At 51.5% G+C, this 20,452-nt stretch overlaps 1 protein-coding gene across 11 annotated transcripts in view; it reads right to left on the bottom strand.

Annotated features, from left to right (window-relative positions):
* SLC37A1 (solute carrier family 37 member 1) overlaps window positions 1-20,452 on the bottom strand; it is an 81,656-nt gene that overhangs the window by 11,527 nt on the left and 49,677 nt on the right. For all 11 annotated transcript variants that reach the window (XR_010943866.1, XM_067739564.1, XM_067739563.1 and 8 more), the window contains 7 exons: window positions 14,438-14,518; window positions 9,377-9,508; window positions 6,078-6,168; window positions 4,370-4,432; window positions 3,837-3,922; window positions 3,286-3,334; window positions 2,115-2,188 (listed from right to left, as the gene is read on the bottom strand). Coding sequence is in view for 10 of the 11 variants with exons in the window: in XM_067739564.1 (XP_067595665.1) it covers window positions 2,115-2,188; window positions 3,286-3,334; window positions 3,837-3,922; window positions 4,370-4,432; window positions 6,078-6,168; window positions 9,377-9,508; window positions 14,438-14,518 (576 nt within the window). In the remaining variant the exon portion in view is untranslated. The remainder of the gene's footprint in view (window positions 1-2,114; window positions 2,189-3,285; window positions 3,335-3,836; window positions 3,923-4,369; window positions 4,433-6,077; window positions 6,169-9,376; window positions 9,509-14,437; window positions 14,519-20,452) is intronic.

The following is a 20,452-nucleotide window of genomic DNA, read 5'->3' as shown; positions in this document are numbered from 1 at the left end:
GAAAAATAGTGCCTGGAAGCCTAAAACTGTACAAATAAACCAAAGCTTGTAAAATACAAGTGCTTGTGTGTGTACGCAGACATCTACAGCATAAAATAAAGCACACACACACACGACGAGTTAATCCCCCAGGATCCACGTCTTCCGGAATCTGTGAAAGTCCCTCCTCCGCCTCTAACTCCATGAGGGCAAACACGCTGCTGGGCCGGTGTACACCCTTCCCGAATTCTCTGTGCTCACACAGACAGGAGCCTGGACACGCTTTGTAAAGGCAGTTTTAGGAGCCGTCTGTCAACGTGAGGGTGGGCCAGAGCCCTCGTGGGGACGAGGAAGAGAAAAGCACCCCCTCCTTCCTCTTCTGCTCTCTGCTCCCCTGTCAGGACAGGACTTCTGGTCCTGCCTGGAAGCAAAGAGCCTGGGATGCTGACGACAGTGCGTGAGGGCAGGCTGGTGGCTCTATGAGGGCCGAGGGCCAGGCAGACGCACCGCCCGCGGCCCTGAGAGAAGGGGACGCGGGAGCAGGTGTGGGGACTGCAGAGACATGGGCTTGCTGTGGTTTCTAAACGGGAGAGTGAGCTGGAGGCTGGTGGCTTCTGGGTCTGATGCAGAAAGGACTTGAGAGACGCCGAAGTGAAGAGGGGGCCACTTGAGCTGGCAGGAAAGTTCAAGGGCACTCGGGAGCTGGCTGGGGGAGGGGACGCAGGACCACATGGCTGAGACGCCCGGCCGCCCTGCCCACAAGTCTGTAAACCACTTCTGGGGAAATGCTCGCGATTTTAAATACGCTTTTAATTTTGGAATAGTCTTAGAGTCACGGAAAATTTGCAAAGAGAGAGCAGATTGTGGCACACCCTGCTGCCACTTTCCCGTGTTAACACCTTACACCTTTCGGCTGTGTTCACCGTGACGAGTGGCCCACTACCGATGCAGTACTCGTGAAAATCTACACTGGATTCAGACCCCCTGGGCTTTTACCTCGTGTCTAATTTAATCTCTCTCTGTCCCAGGATCCCACCCAGGACACTGAATAACATTTAGTCCTTGTGTCTCCTGGGGCTCCTCGTGGCTGTGACAGCTTCTCAGACTTTATTTCTGGGACTTTCCTTGTTTCTTGTGATTGGATGGGGTGTGGGTTCTGGGAGGGGGACCTCGGGCGTGAAGGGCCGTGCCCGTCACCTCTTACCCGGCATCCGTGCACCAACATGGCGCATCCCTGCTGGTGTTGATGGTGACCCCTGGTGGAGGCGTGGCTGTCAGGTTTCTCCCCTGCGAAGTTACTCTATTTCCCCCTCCCCACGCTGCCCTCTGTGGGAGGACATCCCTGTGCGCAGCCTGCACCGTAGGAAAGGGGAGGTGCTCTCCCTCCCCCAGGGCAGAGGAGCTGCATAAACCCTTCTGTGCAGGACGCCTGCCTCTTCTCTCCCGTTTATTTAGGGAAACTGCCTTCTAACGGGGATTTTGTATGTCAGTGCAGTGTGTCCTTCAGATGTCCGCGCGTGGCCACTGCACGGAGTTGACTGTCTTTCCTCTCAGGTGGATGAGACAGCCCTGCTCTCTCAGGGGCCCTAAGGTCGACAGTCAGATGGCATCTGTAAGAAGCCCCCCTCCAGGGAGAACGGGTCAGGAGCCCCCGTGGATCCCAAGGCCCTGGTGGCCCTGCCGTGGCACTACCACCCTGTACCAGAACCATTTCTCTACCATGTTGGCCTGCTACCTGGAGTGTGTCCTCCCAGGGCCAGGACCCCACTGGGCTTGTCCCTAAAGTCCTCAAGACCAGCAGGGGGCTGGGCACAGAGGGGGCAGCCGGGGTGGGCGGGGCTCTGGGGCACACGGCCACCAGCCTCCGGGGCTGCCAGGGCAGCTCGGAGGAGCGAGCCAGTTGCTGGCTTCGGACCTCGGGCCTCAGGCCATCTCAGCCCACTTGTTTATGGGACGGGACTGCCATGTCCCCTTATTTGCTTCAGAAGACTCTTGGCATCCTTACTGCTCATCTGCAAAAGAGTGCTTATAGAAACAGACCGTTTTACTAACAGAGACCACTGAGTCATGATGGACGGAGCGGCCGCCCCGGGCAGCACCTGGCCCCGGCTCTGCGCTGAGCTGCCCTCACTCACCAGGTCGGCAGAGACGGCGGTCGTGATCAGTGCGTACGGCCCGCTGACCAGGGCCCCGCTGAGGAGCAGCATGGCTGCGGGAAACAGAAACCGGGAGGGGGGGTTCAGCCAGCAGAACAGGGCCCTGCGGGAGCCTCTACCGTCTTAGCTACTCCTAGGTGGGCATCCCGGCATCACACACGGGTCGGGACGCAGGCCTGTGCGGGGAGTGGCCACTGCTGGGGCAAGCGTCACAAACATCTTCCTTCAAACTTGCCCTGAGATGTCTCTAAGTCCAATCACACTTCCCAAAGATCCAAGCGCCGTTCAGAGGACCTGGTCCCCGCCTGCTCAAACGTGATGGGCAGCGGTGTTGTCAAAAGCCAAGAGGAACTGAGAGCCCCGGCACCCGGGCACAGACGTGACGCGGGTGAGCGCCTGGATGCCACCACCAGCCACAGCCTCGTCTGTAGCAGACAGGGCTTCCTCTCTGCACCCACAGCTGCACAGCCCAGCTCCGCATGGGCGGGACCACCGAGCTCATAACCTGTCCCCTGGGCTCACTTTCCCAGACCATCCCCTGGTTCACATTCCTCCGTGTGGAAGCTTCTGGACCGAGGGGTCCCAGGAAACTCCATGGTCTCCTTGAATCAGGAACCTGCCCTGTGGATAACTTTTAACGGGGTCCCTGCCAATCCCCACTGCTGTCACGTGACAACAGAAGAAGTAGTTACTCAGTGTCAGAGCCATAATTTGATAGCGCTCCTTGCAGGAAGTTAAAAATAGCAACTGTGCCCAGGATGGCAGCTGACAGAGCAGCTAAGAGGGGACGGTGCCCCTGGGCTGGTGATGCTGGGGGTGCAGGTCTCCGCAGCCCCACCTGCTGCCTTCCGGGGCACGTGCGGCTTCTCTGAGTGCCTCCTGCACTGGGCACCCAGAGCTTCTCACCGCCCCAAGCCCAGGGGCCTGCACCCTCCCACGCTGGCCCTTAAACCTGAGGCCTCAGGTCTGGGAGCAGAAGTCTCTATGGGCCCCTCCCATCTGCCCCCCCATCCCCCAAAGAGGGACACAGGGACAATTGTAGCTACGTCGCACAAACTGCTTCTTTGTTGATTTTTAAGTTTCATTTCACAAGGCTGTGTGGCCAAAAAAAAAAAGTGTGTGAAAGTAAAGAAAGGCCTCATAGACTCACCGATGGTGGCTTCTAGACCCATTTTGCTGATGGCAGAGAATACGTAGAGCTGTGAACGGTGTCAAAACCAGAGAAAGACAAAGGTTTACTACGACTAGCTGAGAGATTACCCAGGAATGTGTATTTCTGAAAAGTGATTCTCAGGCAGCCAACCAGACAGTGGAAACCCCTACAAAGGAAGGAAGACCACGCCGCCCTGGCAGGCTACCCAGAGACAGGCAGCCAGAGTGCTCGGCCAACTGCCCCCAGGCTTGTCCCAGACACACAGGGTCTGATCACCCTGTGAGCTGGGAACCCAGGGGGGTGGCCCCACTCTGAGCTCCCAGGGGAGGGGCCTGGGTTTGGGGCAGCTCCCCCTGAGCTCCGTGTCCCCTCCCAGGCTGTCTGTCCCGAACACCAGGGCACTGATTGGGGTTGAGGTGATGCCCGTTCCCAGAAACCAGAGCCCTGAGAGGAGGGGGCCCGGGAAGCTGGCGTGTGTGCTGCGGGGAAGACAGAGAAGCTGTTTCCAGAGGCGAGGGTGCCCTGACGAGGTTGGGGGCTGGTCTCACCGTCGGGGCTGCGAGTAGCAGCATGAGGCCGCAGGTGGAGGCCCTCTTCTCCAGTCGATCGGAGATCACACCTGCCAGGATCCCACCTGCAAGGGAGAGGGAGGGTCCTGAGGGGCGTGTGTGGCCAGGGCAGGACCCCGTGGAGAGGAAGCAGGACCCGTGCTGCAGCAGTGGCAAGAAGAGAACGACCTCCTCTCTAGACCCGTTTCCACAGCCCGTGAGCAGGAAGCCGCCTCAGCGCTGCTGACCCGTGACCCGAGGGCACCCAGGTCTAGGGGTCAGCTTTCAGGCTGGCCTCAAAGCCCCTTTGCCTGTGAGGGTCCTGACACCGCCCGTCTGTCGCCCACATGAGGCGTGCCCTGGTCCCCAGGGAGCAACGCTCACGGCCCAGGATGGGGAGGGACCTGCCCTCAGAGGCCTGGCTCGGGGGCCTCCTGGTTGGAAGTCCACTCCAAGAGCGCGCGGGCCACGGGCGTTCACGCAGCGCTGCGGCGGTGAAGGCTTCAGTCAAAGTAGAACAAAAATGAACTCACCGAAGATCCCGCCCACATCAAACAAGGTGGAGAGCTCCCCGGCCTTCTTGACATCGAGGTGATCTATTAACGTGACAGCAGAGCGTCACCGCAAGCACGTCGCAGCAGCGTGCGAGCTCACACAACGCTCTTTTGTTTCAGAAGCATGATTTAAACCAGGCAGCAATGAGATCCATTATCAGATTAGTGTCAAGGCAGTAAGTACAGAGGAGAAGGAAGAAAGAGTCCGCTCTGTGGGCAGACACACAGAAAGGATGGGAACCGAACACTCTTCACCTAAAGGTGCGGATTCCCCTGGCTCCGTCCAAGCAACACCCAGCCTTTGCTCTGGGTCCCCCTCGGGGCAGCCGTGAAGTCAGACACAGCCCGAAGGCGAGGCAGGGCCTGTGGGGCACCACCTGGGGAAGGGGCTGGCCGCAAGAGCGCCCTGGACACGGACCACAGGACCCCCAGCTTTCAGGCCAGGGGCGGCTGGAACCTTCTCCTCCAGAGGAGGAGACCGAGGTGTCCTCACGCTCAGCTCAGGACCCGTCGCTGGACTTAGCCTGAGTTTCAAGCTGGATTCCGGCTGGCCAGCGCCTGGAGGTGGAGCCTCCGGACCGTGAATCAGGTCCTGCCCTTCCTAGAGGCCCAAACGGCACATACCGGGAACTCTGCTCTTTTCAAACAATCCCTCGAACGGTAAACGCCGGTAACTCACGATGTGAGCCCTTCGCAGTCACAGGAGACCGCTGGGGTGGAAGGCGCAGGGCCGGCCTATCAGGCACCCACGTGTCTACACTGTGTGCGCCTTGCCTGCGGTAACGAGTGGAGGTCTCTGGCCCGGGAAGGAAGCTCCCTGCTAACACGGGGTGGTCCCCTCGCCGCCTCCACAACCTCCATCCCCGAGAAACTCAGCCCTGCGGCCTCGGGCTCACATCCACCTCTGCTGGTCCCACGACACTGCCGGGAGTCACTGGTCTGTACTCTGGAGCCCCCATGTCCCAAATGTCTCCTCTTTTCACGTTCGCTAGAGCCCGCTCCTCCGGGGGACCCTGGTTTCTTCACTTTGTCCTCACACTCCCTGACCCCGGGGCCCAGAGCTCGGGGCCCTCCTTGACCATCCCTGTCCCCATTTAGCCGCGGCTGCGGTTCCTGCACAGGACCTCTCCCCGGAGGAGCTGCTGGTCCCTGCCCATCTTCCCGTGTGCTCACGCACGGGACAGGGAGTGGGCGTCACTGCGGGGCGAGTCTGCTCTGTCAGAATCTCCGGCTTCAGCGCCTGCTGGACTGGAAATGCGAGACAAACTGTCTGCTCCCCAGAATTAGAGCTCATCTCCAGGAAGCAATTTCCAGGCCAGTTACTCAGCCTTTCTTATCTCACATCCCTCAGGCCTCTGCTCCTGTTCACCAGCGGCTGTGACCCAAAGTCCGACGCAGCCTACATTAAAAGTATGCTGCCCCAGATAGGAAGAGCCCCATGGAGTTTGTAGCCAAGCTGGGATATGCCATGCCAACCCTTTAAACCCCATACAGGTTGCCATGATGGCAATGAAACGTTGCTGTCTGAATTCTTTCTGTCCGTACATTTCTACTAATCATGTTGTTTGATTCAAAAGCATCATGCATCCCTTTCCTTTCCAAGACTACAGACACCAGTGGATAAAAGGGAGTCCCGGTCACAGACCCCGCACAGAACTTCCCAGCTGTGACGCTAGCTAGTACTCACCAACATTTGTGATGTACAGTGGAAGCCAGAAGAGGAAGGTATAGCTGACCAACTTGGCAAACAGGAGACACAGAGAGAACTCTATCACGCCCTGAAAGAGAGAGAGAGCAGGGGTTCACCCCGAAAGTGGACTCAGCAGGTTTGCTGAAATATGCAATAGAATTGCACAGCACTTCATTCCCATAAAAACAGCCCACGTCCTGGGTCTGGTTTTAGCACCTCCAGATGCACGGATACTGTACTGCTGTGGAGGACGTGAGGTAACTGGAGAACTGACCGATATGGACTCTTACCTTTTAAGGTTGAAATTCAATGTCTTTACATCAGATCAGAGTCAATAAAAATACTACTGGTTTAATTCTCACACCATCTCTCTCTGGAACTTAGCTATTAAAGGGGTTCTCAAAGGGCACAGATGTCGTGCAGGGTCATCTAGTTACTGAGTATTTACTGGCTATTTCTTTTCCCCTAAAACTGAAATCACTGCAAAGGACAGAGATCTGGAAACACACAGCACAAACGATTCCTACCATCCTGTAAGATACACAGGCTACCTCCGCCTGCCTGGGACTAAGCAAGCTAGTGGGTGTTGGGGAAACACCCACGGAACCAGGCAGAACCCTGCAACGCCCCCTCCCCGTCCAAGTACAAAGGCCCCTGCATGCCCCTGCCTCTTGTTTGTAGAGAAGCTGAAGTCTCCCAGGCCTCCCTGAGTCACAAGGGAATAGGTTTGAGCTGCTAGTAACCAGGAGAACAGAGTCACAGAATCTTTCAGTAACTGATGCACATTCCCGAGTTGTTTTACAGATACTGTAACTGCCACCAGAGGCGAAAGCTGACTGCATGGTGACCAGACTGTAGCCATGACACAGCTGCTGCATCTTCAGCTGTACTGGACCTACGGTTAGCAGAGTTCTGAGAACTGGCCTCAAGAGAATGGGATTAACACTACTGCACATAATAATCTCTGTCTTTGTGGGCATCAGAATATTGGGTTGACCAAAAAATTCATTTGGGTCTTTCCATAAGGTGTTATGGAAAAACCTGAAACGAACTTTTTGGCCAACCCAATAACTGTAGATTGTTCTGCCCATGCACATAAGCAGGCAACTAAAATTGTCAGCAGAGAGGTGCCGCATGTCAACTTCTCCCACTCTGAGAATATGGCATCCTATGTGAGCATGAAGAAGTTATAGAAGATGGACCTTCCCCCATGAACTCATAGAAATGGGATGATGTTCTGACAAGGGAGATCTGTCAGCAGCTTTTGGAAGGAAAGAGCTCTCTGCAGGAGATGCCCCTTCTCTCGTCACTTTAGCAGAGCTGTACTGTAACTAACCTTAAACCAGGCACCCCCATGGTCTACGTGTCTCTGGCCTAAGCACACCTGTCAAATCTTTTGATTACACAATACCTTGCCTAACTTGTTGGTTCTTTCCTAGATCAAAGAAGTAAAAATGAAGAATAAGTAATTAACATCAATGGATGACCAGATCTCTTCCTTAGCTTCCCTGTCCATAAGCCTGTGAACAAGATAGCATCTAAAGAAAGATCACAAGAAGTCAACAAGCCTGCACACAAGCCTGCACACACTGGGGGATGGTGACAACTCTGACCCCTTATCTCAATGATTAACTGAGATTTCTTCTCCTTTTCTCTTTAAAAACGTTCATGGCCAAGCAGAATCTTTGGAGGTGGTTTTGGGGACATGAGTCCGCCTTCTCCCCGGTTGTCAGCTTTTCTGGTTAAAGCGACTTTCCGTTCTAACCAACACTTGCCTCTCGAGTATTGATTTTCGAGGGCAAGCAGCAGAACTGGAGTTTGGTTAACACCCAAAAGGGAGACGTAGCTCTCAGCGAGGACACTGAGGTTTGGAGTCTCACGGCTACTGTGAAACGCTTGTTTGTGTTCCATCTTATGTCTGCGTTTACAAAGAGGTGGCCCTTGTGAGACAGTAAGTCCAGATATCACTTGGGAAATTTGAGTGAGAAATCAGGTAACACTAAGGTACTGACTCCCTCCCCTGCTCCTCCCAGGTTATACTGCATAGTTACGAACATCCCTCGAAACTAGGCAAAGCACACAATATGCAATTCATGGCAGTGCCTTTGAAATTAAGCAAGTTATGTTTTCACAGTCAGACCCAGTATGAGGGTGTGTGTGGGTGGGGTACTGCATGCTTACCATGTGCCTGGCGTTGTGCTTACTGTGTAGTTAATGATCTCATTTGATCCCCAGAACAGCATTAAGTAGTAATTCAGGTCCTGAGCCTGTATTACAGTGAGGAAATGGAGGCCCAGAGTGGTTAACACCCTTGCCAGGCACACCCAGCTCGTCTGCAGCAGGGCCAGGTCAGGCCAGGCCAGGGCTCTGAAGCCTGTTCTCTCCACCACCCCACTTCTACTTATAGCGTGCACCCTACTTTTTAGCAAAAGTATTTGAGGTGGCTACACAATAAGGTACAACAGAAAAGTTACTTGTTGTTATTAGCAACATTTAAAAAATAACTTTTTAATTTAGAACCAGCATGTCCTCTGGCCAGCCCACAGAGATGTCCAGGCCTGGCCTTCAACATTCTCTTCTGGCAGGAAACCGGCAACAGGGTCCTCCACAGCCCAGTTTCATCTGGGCACTGGCAGAAGTTTCTGTTCTACAGCCGAAGTTCTCAGTTCTTTCGTTTCTGGGCCGTGAGTCTAAGGCTCTGGGTGTACCGTTTAGTTTCCAGCTCCCACACAGGCGCTACGGAGCTTCTGGGTTCTCTCTGCTGGTTTTCCCCGAGGCCAGCGTGAGGGAAGCGATCTTGCTGTATGAGACCCACGTCTGTTCCCCGGGATAGGACCCAAGGGCAGGAGCCCAGGTGTTTCTGAGTGTGGCCCGTGGGGCCGTCCATGCCGGCCCCCAGGGGCGGGGTGTGTTCCCTCCTCCCATCCTGCCTCTGTTCCTGGCTCTGTCTTCAGCACCCTCCACGGCTCCCCGTCAGCAGAACACAGCTCCTCAGGGTCCTCCGCATGGCTCCCCAGATGCTCTGCTGAGGGAGCCCATGAATTTCGTATACATACTATACACGTTCAATATATTTTATAACTAGTAAGAGGCTAACACAACTCTGCAGCCTTATTCGTTCCTGAGCTGACCTGTCTGCAACTTCTGGTTCATGCTATGGATTTCTAATTTATGGATTACGTGATCCGGAGAATCACGGATTTCTCTTTTTAAGCTTGGTTATCAACAGGCCAGTGTCTGTTCACAGGGAGCATAAATGCCCCCTTTTGAAACTCTCCTGGACACGTGTAACTCACGGGAATTTTCAAGGCCCCTACGAAGCTGATGGCCGCGACGCTGCCGCCGCCGTCTGCCGGGAGAACGACCACGTGGTTCTGGTGGCCGGAGCGCTTTCCATCCGACAGCAGTAAGCACTGCATCTCTGGGTCCTGGAGACAGATCCCGTAGAAACGATAAAAGAAAAGAAAAGAAAAGGTGTCACCAGGTAGTCTGCTTGGTTGAGGTGTGGTAAGCTGCCCCACTAAAGGCCTTGGGGAACGCCTTGGGTGACATCTGCACTGTGGCCATTGCTTTATGACCATTAACATTCACGTGGTTTTGGGAAATACTAACTAAAAACACACAAAATCCTATCCTTTGACCCAACAATTCTAGGACTCTGTGAAAAATAATTTGGGAAGTGGAAAAATACTTATGTGATAAAATTAATGTCACACCATCATTGAGAAAAATTGCTAAAGTACATCCATATAAATATCTTGCAGTTGTAAAAAAAAAAGTTTGTGAGATTTGATGACATAGGAAGGTGCTTATGATACATTAAGTAATAAGACATCATTCAAAAGCACATTTTCATCACGATCTCAAAGAATGTTTAAATATGTGCCTCTGTAAGTAGGTGGCTAAAGGATCTATTTATAGGAAGAAAGAAGCTAAATTCTAAACCGACAATGGTTATCACTGAATGGTAGAATTACATGTAATTTGTATGAAATGTCGATAAATTCTTTCCATGATCCTGTATTTTTTAAGGAGTTCACAAAGGACATACATGATCAAAAACAATATTATTTTAAAATTCATAAACAAATTCCACTATTTCATAAATTCTGATTCCAGACATCCCTAAAGGACAAAGTTTATCTTCATTAGGGCTTCCCTGGTGGCGCAGTGGTTCAGAGTCCGCCTGCCGACGCAGGGGACGCGGGTTCGTGCCCCGGTCCGGGAAGATCCCACATGCCGCGGAGCGGCTGGGCCCATGAGCCATGGCCGCTGAGCCTGTGCATCCGGAGCCTGTGCTCCACAACGGGAGAGGCCACAACAGTGAGAGGCCTGCGTACCGCAAAAAAAAAAAAAGTTTATCTTCATTAAAACAAAGAACTGTGGTCCTCAACTCTGGGTGGGATATCAAGTCAGAGCAAGGATGATCTAAAAGTGTCCTTCGTGAGTGCACTATACAGGTCAAGGATTGAAAAAGCAATGTTTCTATGTATATTGGACTTACCACAAAACCAAATAGGTTTTATTGTACTTATCTCACTATAATCTACACGAGTTAGATTAAAAAATGCAGTTAAATTAAAAAAAAAAGGCACTGCATTGCGGTATCCCACTGTTGATATTAGAATTCTCTTCCGGTGAAAGACAGAAATTGGGCAACAGGCTGGCAGGTTACAGCAACCGCAGCCCTACGGGCACTGAGCACGCAGCGCCTCAGCTCTCGGGCAGCAAGGGCTGCATCACCGAGAAGCCCAGTGCCCGCCATGACTCAGGCATTGAGAACCGGCCTTTGGTGAACATGGTCGCAGGTAGCCACGTGCTCTGATGTTTCAGGACGCAGAACATCCTCCTGACGACCATTCCGCAAAGGTATATGAAAACTGAGAATTATGATTTGCGTTTGGAAATAAAGTTTTCTCTCATGAATTACGCCGGCTGTCCAGTGTAGGAGATGAAATCTTTAGTTCTCAACCCTGGCATCTCCTGGGGGCTCTGGGAGACCCCAGTGCCCAGGCTGTACCCCACACCGAATACAGCAGTCTCAGGGGCAGGCCCCAGGAGAGCCCGATGTGTAGTCCAGGCTGAGAACCACAGGACAGACTTTTTTAACACTAAGTGGTCTGACTGGTAGACCATGAAATACAGCCAGATAAAGAGAAAAAAGAAAGTCAAGAGACTCTGCTCAGCCAGGACAGTAGTAACTGCAGGTCCAGCACAGAAACCCACCAGGTCACAGCCCTGGGTCAGCACCTGGCCCTTCCTTGCTCTGTAAACTGGCCTGGTTTAAAGCCCTGGTCCAGCCCCTCTGCTCTAAGCCACGAGCAGCCCCTCAGGCAGGCAGGGAAGGCCCTGTCTTCGTTGAGGATGGGCCTCCTGCCCACACCTGCTCATCCTTTATGCACAGTCTGGGGGGTGGGGGCCGTCCCAGCCACCCAAGTCCAGTCTTTTGCAGTGTCTGGAGGAGACAGAGGGATGTGTGAGGTCATGGCGGGTTTTCCAAAGCAAATCAGGAGAGCAAGGCTGCCTCTTCCTCGGAGCCAACAGGGACCTGCTGGGAGGACAGGGCAGGGGAAGCGGTGTGCCTGGAGCCCCCGGGGGATCTGCTGGGATGGGGAGCCCTCAGGGGGCTGGGGGCTTATTCAGCTGGGGACCCTCCTCTGAGGTTTATACATGCACAGAGTGAAAGGGCTTGTGTGATGAGAGCAAACGCACACGGGGCGTTTGCACGAATGACGGCTCAGCCCTGCCTCACCGCGTGCTGGCCTCAGATGGAGTCGCACTGGCACGCCGGGTGGAGAAACCTTCAGCGTCAAAACACCCACTCAGCGGTCTTGAAGTGGCCGCTGAGCCACAGCCAATCAGAAAGGCCCTCAGAGGGGTGGGAGAGGGTTGGACTGGGAGGTTGGGGTGAGCAGGTGGAAACTGGTATATAGAGAATGGATAAACAACAAGGTCCTCCTGTAGAGCACAGGGTACTCTAATCAATATCCTGTGATAAACCATAACGGAAAAGAATATGAAAAAGAATATACATGTATGTATAACTGAGTCACTTTGCTGTACAGCAGAGACTAACACGACGTCGTAATTCAACTATATGTCAAAGAAAATAAATTTTTTAAAAAGATAAACAAAAATAAAAATAAAAAATAAGAACACAAAATGGAAAGAATTTCAAAAGAAAAAAGATAAAGACCCTCAGAGAAGCCAAGGATGACGTGAAGGACATGCGACTACAAAGACGACAGAGGTCGACATCCCCAAGACGACACGGTAAACGCCCACGAGGGCTGGACGCAGGTCCGCCGCGTGGCGAGAGACCCCGGAGCCTCGTTCTTTGTTCACATTCTCTTCCTGGCCCACCCCCTTCTTTACGTATTTCCCCACAGAGTCTAAGAACCATGCCTGGCATAGAAGGGAATGACGCAGTCCCAGGTGAAAAGCAGTGGGGATCAGGGTCCTGGGTAAGGCTCCACTCCGAGCCCATGGATCTGAGCCAGGTCACGCGGGGAAAGGTGACACCAGCGTGTCTTGCCAACCGTGTGGGACATCCTGCCTGTGACCCAGGAGCCACCTCCAGCACGTGAGCTCTCCATGCTGCGGAAGGGCGGGGGCCACATGAAGCCTGATGAGCGCGCAGGGGCCAGCTGAGAGGGGACACCCGTCCACTGCGGCCAACACCTGCCCGGTCACGTCCACATCAAAGTCAGCCTGTGGCGTGGCTGGGCCTGAAACAGGACCTACGGGGCCTCTAAATATGTCACTGTCTCTTTGGTGACATGTTAGTAAATAGACTAATAGAAGGAGCAGAAAAGAGGAAGAGGGAAGCTATGCTCAGAAGAGAGCTAGCTTTACTGGTCAGTGACTACATTAGAACACAGAGAAAAGATAAGTCTTCAGTAACAAGCGGAGAGGAATTATAGCCATTTGGACATTGATTAAGACCTGATGCTATGGACTGACATTTGTGTTCCCCCAAAATCTGTATGTTGAACCCCCATCTCTAATATGATGGTATTAGGAGGTGGGGTCTTTGGGAGGTAATGAGGCCATGTGGGTGGAGCCCGCATGATGGGATTAATACCCTTAGAGGAAGAGACCGCAGAGAACTTGCTTCTCTCCCTGCTCTTTCACCTGAGGATCCACAGAGAAGGCGGCTGCCTACCAGTCAGGAAGAAGCCTCTCACCAGACTTCAGATCTGCTGGTGCCTTGATCTGCGACTTCCCAGCCTCCAGAAACAAACGTTTGAAATGCGAGAAGTAAATGTTTACTGTTTAAGCCACCCAGTCTAGGGTATTTTTGTTACAGCAGCCCAATCTAAGACACCTGCTTCTGATGCAAACTCAGAAGTGAGTAGAGATTTTAAAGCATTTCAGTTGAATTTCACTAAGATCTAAGAATCAAGATGTATGAGACACCATTTTTCCCTCTTCCATTATTTCAACCACCAGAAATAACTTCCTGGGCACTAAAGAAAAAAAGTAAGAAGCCTGTTTAGCACATTTATCCTTTAAGCTAACTGATTTAAAAAGAAAAGAGAATATCTTATACTTTCAAGAATTAAAACCAAACCTAAAATGCCCTTGCGGCTCCATGCGGTCAGCTAGGCAGAAGCAATGGGAGGAATTTCTTGGAAGGACAGTCATCCCTTGGTACCCGGGATCTGCAGGGGGTTGGTCCCAGGGATCCCCCGCGGAGACCAAAATCTGCAGACGCTCAAGTGCCTCACGTACAATGGCTCAGTACAGTCAGCCCTTGTATGGGCGGGTTCGCATCTGTGGATACGAGGCTGACTGCATCCTGAAAGGAGAGGGGAGGGTGAGCCCAGCGCTGGGGAAGAGCCCTGGACTGCATCCTGGCCTCCCCACTTGTGAAGGGGTGGAAGGCTGGAGGTCGACTTTCTATGTTGCCTTCGGGTCGCTCTTATTCCCAGACCACCTACGCTCTCTCCACCTGAAACCCCCTTGGGCCACGTGGGTGCAGACTCACTCCTCACCTCCTTGACAGCTCCACGCAAAGCCACCAGCTTCGGGAAGCGCCCAACACCAGGCCTGAATTAGTGCCTGCTCAGTCCTCTGGGTGGCTCTGTCTGCTGCTGGTTTTCTCTCTACCCCACACGCGTCCCGCCCCAGGATGTGAGTTCCACAGGACACTGGGACTGATGTCCACGGCACCGGTGCTGCAACCCTGAATGCTGCAGACAGCTGTCGGATGAATGAATCGCTTACAAATTGGATTCACAAACTAACAAAGGCAAACTGAAGAAACACAAGACCCTGGATGTCTGCGACAGATGTCGCTGAGGCAGGACTCTGCCTTCCTGCCTTCCTGCCAAGCGGCCTCGTGTGCAACTCACCAGAGATTTGCTCCTCTCCTCGGTTAGCGCTTGCTTCTGCAGCCGGAATCTGTGCGTGCCGTTCTCGTAGCTTTTTGGATGCTGGGAGAAAAAAATGTAGCTAGAGCAATTACCGAATCAATGGACAGAAATTACACCTAGACTCACTGCAGCAAGGACACGAAATATCTTCGCAAAAATGCTATCAAGGGAAAATAAGACAAATGATTAAAACAAAACAAAGGCTAATCAGTTTAATCTCAAGGCTCCAGACCCTCAGATAACGGAGGGTGAAAATCAAATCCTTTCCTGAAGAATAATCCAAGACCGAGGAATAAAGAAACGTAAAACTGCCGGTGAATGCAACTTAACTCTCCTTAACGGCTTTGACATTTCTAAACGACTTTTCCTCTAACCAGTGAAAAACACAGTCACTTCCTACAACAGCAGATCGCTTCAGAAGGAAGAAAACACCCTCCATAGAGAAGGAGAGCATGGCTTGCCGGACAAGACAGAGCTCGACCACTGGAGCCATGGGGTGCGCGCGTGCGTGTGTGTGTCTGTACAATGAACGTATGTTTTAATTTCTCTTGGATATACCTAGGAGTGAAATTGCTGGGTCATATGGTGACTCTATGCTTCACCTTTTGAGGAATTGCCAGACTGTTTTCCAAAGTGGTTGCACCATTTTAACATCCCCACCAGCAGTGTATGAGGGTTCCGGTTTACTATTATCTGTCTTTTTGATTCTAGCCATGTTAGTGGGTCTGAAGTGGTATCTCATTGTGATTTTGATTACACTTCCCTGATGGCCAATGAAGCTAAACACCTTTTCATGTGCTTACTGGCCATTTATTTATCTTCTCTGGCAAAATGTCTCTTCAGATCCTTTGCCCCTTTTTAAACTAGCTTGTCTTTTTATTACCGAGTTCTAAGTGTTCTTTATGTATTCTAGATACAAGTCTTTCATCAGATATATGATTTGCACATATTGTCTCCCATTCTTTGGGCTGTATTTTCACTTTCTTGATGGTACCCTTTGACGCATAAAAGCTTTAAATTCAGTGAAGTCCAATTTATCTATTTTTCCTTCCACCCCTTGTGCTTTTGGTGTCATATCTAAGAAGGCTTTGCTTAATCCAAGGTCATGAAGATGTCCTCCTATATTTTCTTCTAGGAGTTTTATAGTTTTAGCTCTCACATTTAGGTCTTTGATGCATTTAAATGTTGTGTACGCCGTGACAAACAGTTCCCAATTCACTCTTTGCCTGTGGATACCCAGCTGTCCCAGCACCACATGTTAAAAAGATTATTCTTTCCCCACTGAATGGTCCTAGCGCCCTGTCAAAAAACCGACCGTAAGTATGAGGGTCTAATTTCTGAATTCAGTTCTATTCCATTGATCTGTATGTCTACCCTTACGACAGTAATACAGAGTCGTGAATACTGCAGCTTTGTAATAAGTTTTGAAATTGGGAACTTGGTTCTTTTTCAGGATGCCTTTGGCCTCTCGGGATTCCTTAAATTTTCATATGAAATCAGGGATCGGCTTGTCAATTTCTGCCAAGAAGCCAGCTGGGGTTTCGATATAGATTACACTGAATCCGCAGATCGATTTGGGGCAATCCTGCCATCTTGACAGTATTAAGTCTTCCTGTCGGTGAACACAGGGCGCCTGTTCATTTATTTAGGTCTTCCTTAACTTCTTTCGACAATGTTTTGTAGTTTGCAGCGCATCAGTCTTGTGCTTCCTTGGTTAAATTTATCCCTGAGTGTTTTATTCCTTTTGATGCTGCTGTTAATGAAGTGTTTTTATTTTCGTTTTTGGATTGTTCATGGCTAATGTACAGAAATAGAATTGATGTTTATATACTGATCTTGTATCCTGCAACCTTGCTAATTTTTTAATTAGCTCGAATAGGTTTTTGGTGGATTCCTTGGGATTTTCTATATACAAGATCACGTCATCTGCTAACAGAGGCACTTTTACTTCTTCTTGTCCAATCTGCACGTCTCTTATTTCACTTTCTTGCCTAAATGCTCTGGTGGCTAGAACCTCCTGTACAACGTTAAGTAGAAATGGTGAGAGCAGGTATCTTTTGTCTTGTGCCTGATGTACAGGGAAAGCATCCAAGCTTTCACCATTAAGTATGACGTTAGCTGTGTTTTTTTTTTTTTTTTTTTTTTTTGCGGTACGCGGGCCGCTCACTGCTGTGGCCTCTCCCGTTGTGGAGCACAGGCTCCAGACGCGCAGGCTCGGCGGCCATGACTCACGGGCCCAGCCGCTCCGCGGCATGTGGGATCTTCCCGGACTAGGGCACGAACCCGTGTCCCCTGCATCGGCAGGCGGACTCTCAACCACTGCGCCACCAGGGAAGCCCAGCTGTGGCTTTTTATCGTCTTTATCTGGTTGAGGCAGTTCCTTTCTGGTCCTAGTTTGCTGACTGTTGCATTAGGAAGGGGTGCTGGATTTTGTCGAATGCTTTTTCTGCTTCTACTGAAAGGACCCTGTGGTTTTTGTCCTGTATTCTATTCATGTGAAGTATTACATTAATTGATTTTCAGATGTTAAACCAACTGTATATTCCTGGAATAAATCCCATTTGATCATGATAGTTAATCCTTTTTATACGTTGCTGGGTTAGTATTTTGTTGAGTTTTGCATGTACATTCATAAGAGAGATTGGTCTCTAGTTTTCTTGTGATGTCTCCTTACGTTATCAGGATAATACCTCAGAGAGTGAATGGGGACTGTTCTCTTATTTTTTGGGAGAGTTTGTGAATAGTTGGTGCTAATTTTTCTTTAAATGTCTGACAGAATTCACCAATGAAGCCATCTAGTCCTGGAATTTTCTTTGTAGTCAATTTTTAAATTAATAATTCAGTTTCTTTCCTTGTTATAGGTGTATTCAGATTTTCTATCTCTTGAGTCAGTTTTGGTAGTTTACATCTTTCTAGGAATTTTCCCATTTATTCTAAGTTATCTAACTTGTTAGCATACAGTTGTTCATAGTATTCCTTTATAATTCTTTTTCTTTCTGTGAAGTTGGCAGTAACGTCCCCTCTCTCATTCCAGATTTTGGTAATTTGAATCTTTTTTTCCTGGTCAGTCGAAAGGATTGTCAATTTTGTTGATCTTTTCGAAGAACAAATTTTGGCTTGTGGACAAAAAATGTTGTCTGCCATTTCAGTAAACAAAGAATGTTGCTGCCACCAAGCTATCAGCCGCTGCAGTCCCCACCTCAGCCCCTCCCAACTGTGTGCCCTGAGGGGAATTCAGGAAGGAGAGAAACTGGATACTGGCCCTAGATCGTTAAGATGCATATCTAAGGAATAATTTCAATGAGCCCAGACCCCTGCATCTTCCTATAGAGACAAGCAATAAAATCATTAACTTGAGATGTCTGCTTTTTGTGATTAACAGTAATCTTTCTCGATGTTTGACTACATGGCCTTTTTTTTTTTTTTTCAGCAAAAGCTCCTATACATCCTGGCTCCTACCTTACCTCTTTGGAACAGTTCCTCAGAGCTACGGAGAGGCTGTCTCCTGGGCTACAGTCCTCAGTAAGGTCCCTGAATAAACATTACTCACAACTTTTAGGTTGTGTGTTTTTTCAGTTGTCAGGCTTAATTGATTACCTCTATTTTTTTTTTTCTATTCTTTACTGTTGGTCTCTAGGTGTGCTAATGGTATAGTAACGTTGTTGTTTTTTTTTTTTTGCGGTACGTGGGCCTCTCACTGTTGTGGCCTCTCCCGTCGCAGAGCACAGGCTCCGGACGCGCAGGCTCAGCGGCCATGGCTCACGGGCCCAGCCGCTCCGCGGCACGTGGGATCTTCCCGGACCGGGGCACGAACCCATGTCCCCTGCATCAGCAGGCGGACTCTCAACCACTGCGCCACCAGGGAAGCCCCAGTAATGTTTTTTGCTGTTTGTTTGTTTTTAATAAAAGAGTCCTTAGAGTTTAGAAACATATACTGAAATAGTTGGAGACAAAATAATATGATGATCGGTATTTGCTTACAAAATAAATCATGAGGAGACGGAGGGAGTATTAGAAGGGGTACTGATGAAATAAGACTGGCAGGGTGATGGGCACATGCGGGTTCATGATACTATTCTTTTTACCTTTTTACGTGTTTTAAAATTTCCATAATGAAAACTTTAAAGAAATGGAAAGGAGAAGAACTTGATGCTGAAAATAACACCTTCAGATGGGAAATTCCCAGGACACGGCTCTACTTAGAAGTCAGCACCTGTGAGATGTCTTGCAAGTGCATCCGGCTTTGCACGGAAGCTCTGCTTACGATAAGGGGGAGGTGCAAACGGACAGAGCGGACAGAGAACCAGCCCAGCTCGCCCTCACTTCCCCAGGCTCTGGGGCCCCTCGAGAAGGCCCTGTGACACCGGTCTCTCCAGGGCCCTACAGGAAGTGAGTAGAGTTCCTGTGGGAAAGAGAACTTTGGGGCTGTGGCAGAAGCTGATGAAACGCCCCCAGAAATCAGTCCAATCTCTCCCTCTGACTGACCCCTGTGAGGAAGAAAGAGGAAGAGGAACCCCAGCTCCGTGGGCCACCCTACCCCATGTACCCTGGGGAGGCTCAGTGAGCTGTCAGGGAGGATTCAGCGGGGGAAGACGACACAGCTTGGGCCCCAGGTCACACACACAAGTGCAGGAACGCCTCTAGCACAGGTACGCTTTCCTGTACGTCTGAAGCTGTGCACAAGGATGACTCCACACACACATGTGCACGTGCACGCATACACACACACACACACACACACACACACACACAGCTGACGGGCCTGGGGATGGATGGGCCACGGGGCTGATGGAAGGAGGAGTTGGGACGAGTCCTCTGAATCCAGCCTGTCCAACGGGCGGACAGCGGTTCTCTGACTGACACGGGGAATGCCAGGGGCCTAGCAAGTTTACGGGGTGAAATAAAGAGAACATTCTGGTCATGTTAAGTCTGGGAAGACACCCAGACGCCTCTGTGGGGATGTCAGGTGGGCAGTGTGACCTATGACCACGGAGCTCAGGGCAGAGGACCATGCTGGGACTGCACATCAACGCACACAGAGGTGCCGTGAGGATGCTGAAAGCCCCAGGCCCACGCAGGATCTCCTACGGTGAGAGCAGGAACGAGGGGAGAAGGGGCCAAGGACCGGGCTGGGGGGGCTCCCATGTTTGGGGGTCTGCCAGAGTAGGGCCAGCAAAGAGCTCTGCATGTTACCAGAGAAGCAGGAGAGCATGTTACGAGCCCCCAAAGGGAGCATCGCATGGAGGGAGGAGACCACCGCATCACACGCTGGTGACAGGTCAGGGGTGAGGCCAGAGCGCTGACCACATGCGGCCAGACCGTGCTGCTGGGGGCCCTGGCGGGTGGCTTTGGCAGAGCGGTGGAGGCCAGAGGACAGGAGGGGAGCCGGGAGAGGGAAGTCAGGGAGCACGACTCGGGGGGTCTACTCTAAGGTTAAGCAGGAAACCGGGTGCAAGGGCGACACCCCTGCTGGGAGCGACACAGGAGAGAGGGCAAGCCGAAGGCCAGGGGCGGGGAGCTGGCCTGGGCAGCTCCCAGAGTTAGTTACCTGGGGGTAGGCAGAGACCTCTGCGGACGCCGGCGGGGCAAGCGCCCTTCCAGGGCCGCGAAGACCGCAGGGTTGCTCACCAGCTGGGCGTGAGCAGGTCAGGGGCGGTGAGCAGTGACAATGACTCAGGGAATGTGGTCCTGGTGCTGGGCGGTCCTAGCGGGCCACCTGCCAGGTGTGGACGCCAGGTTCAAGTGACGTCAGCCAGCTTAGCTTTGCGTCAGCCTGTAGTCACACCCGCCCAGGAAAAGTGTGATGTCCCTGCTCCTCGAGAGGCCCGGCCAGTCCCCAGCTCCTGGTTGCTCTCTGAGTCCCTAACCCAGACCGCACCAAGCTCCTCGTCTGGTTTTGGCTGTTATCATTATGATTCATCTTTTTCTAAAACTGCCCGTATTTTGAGGGCAGGACCTCTGTCCACACTTTGTTACCCACTGACAGGACAGGCA

Source organism: Pseudorca crassidens, chromosome 5 (genome assembly GCF_039906515.1).
Source record: "Pseudorca crassidens isolate mPseCra1 chromosome 5, mPseCra1.hap1, whole genome shotgun sequence".
Classification (NCBI taxonomy): Eukaryota; Metazoa; Chordata; class Mammalia; order Artiodactyla; family Delphinidae; genus Pseudorca; species Pseudorca crassidens.
This window is presented reverse-complemented; position numbering and strand designations above follow the sequence as displayed.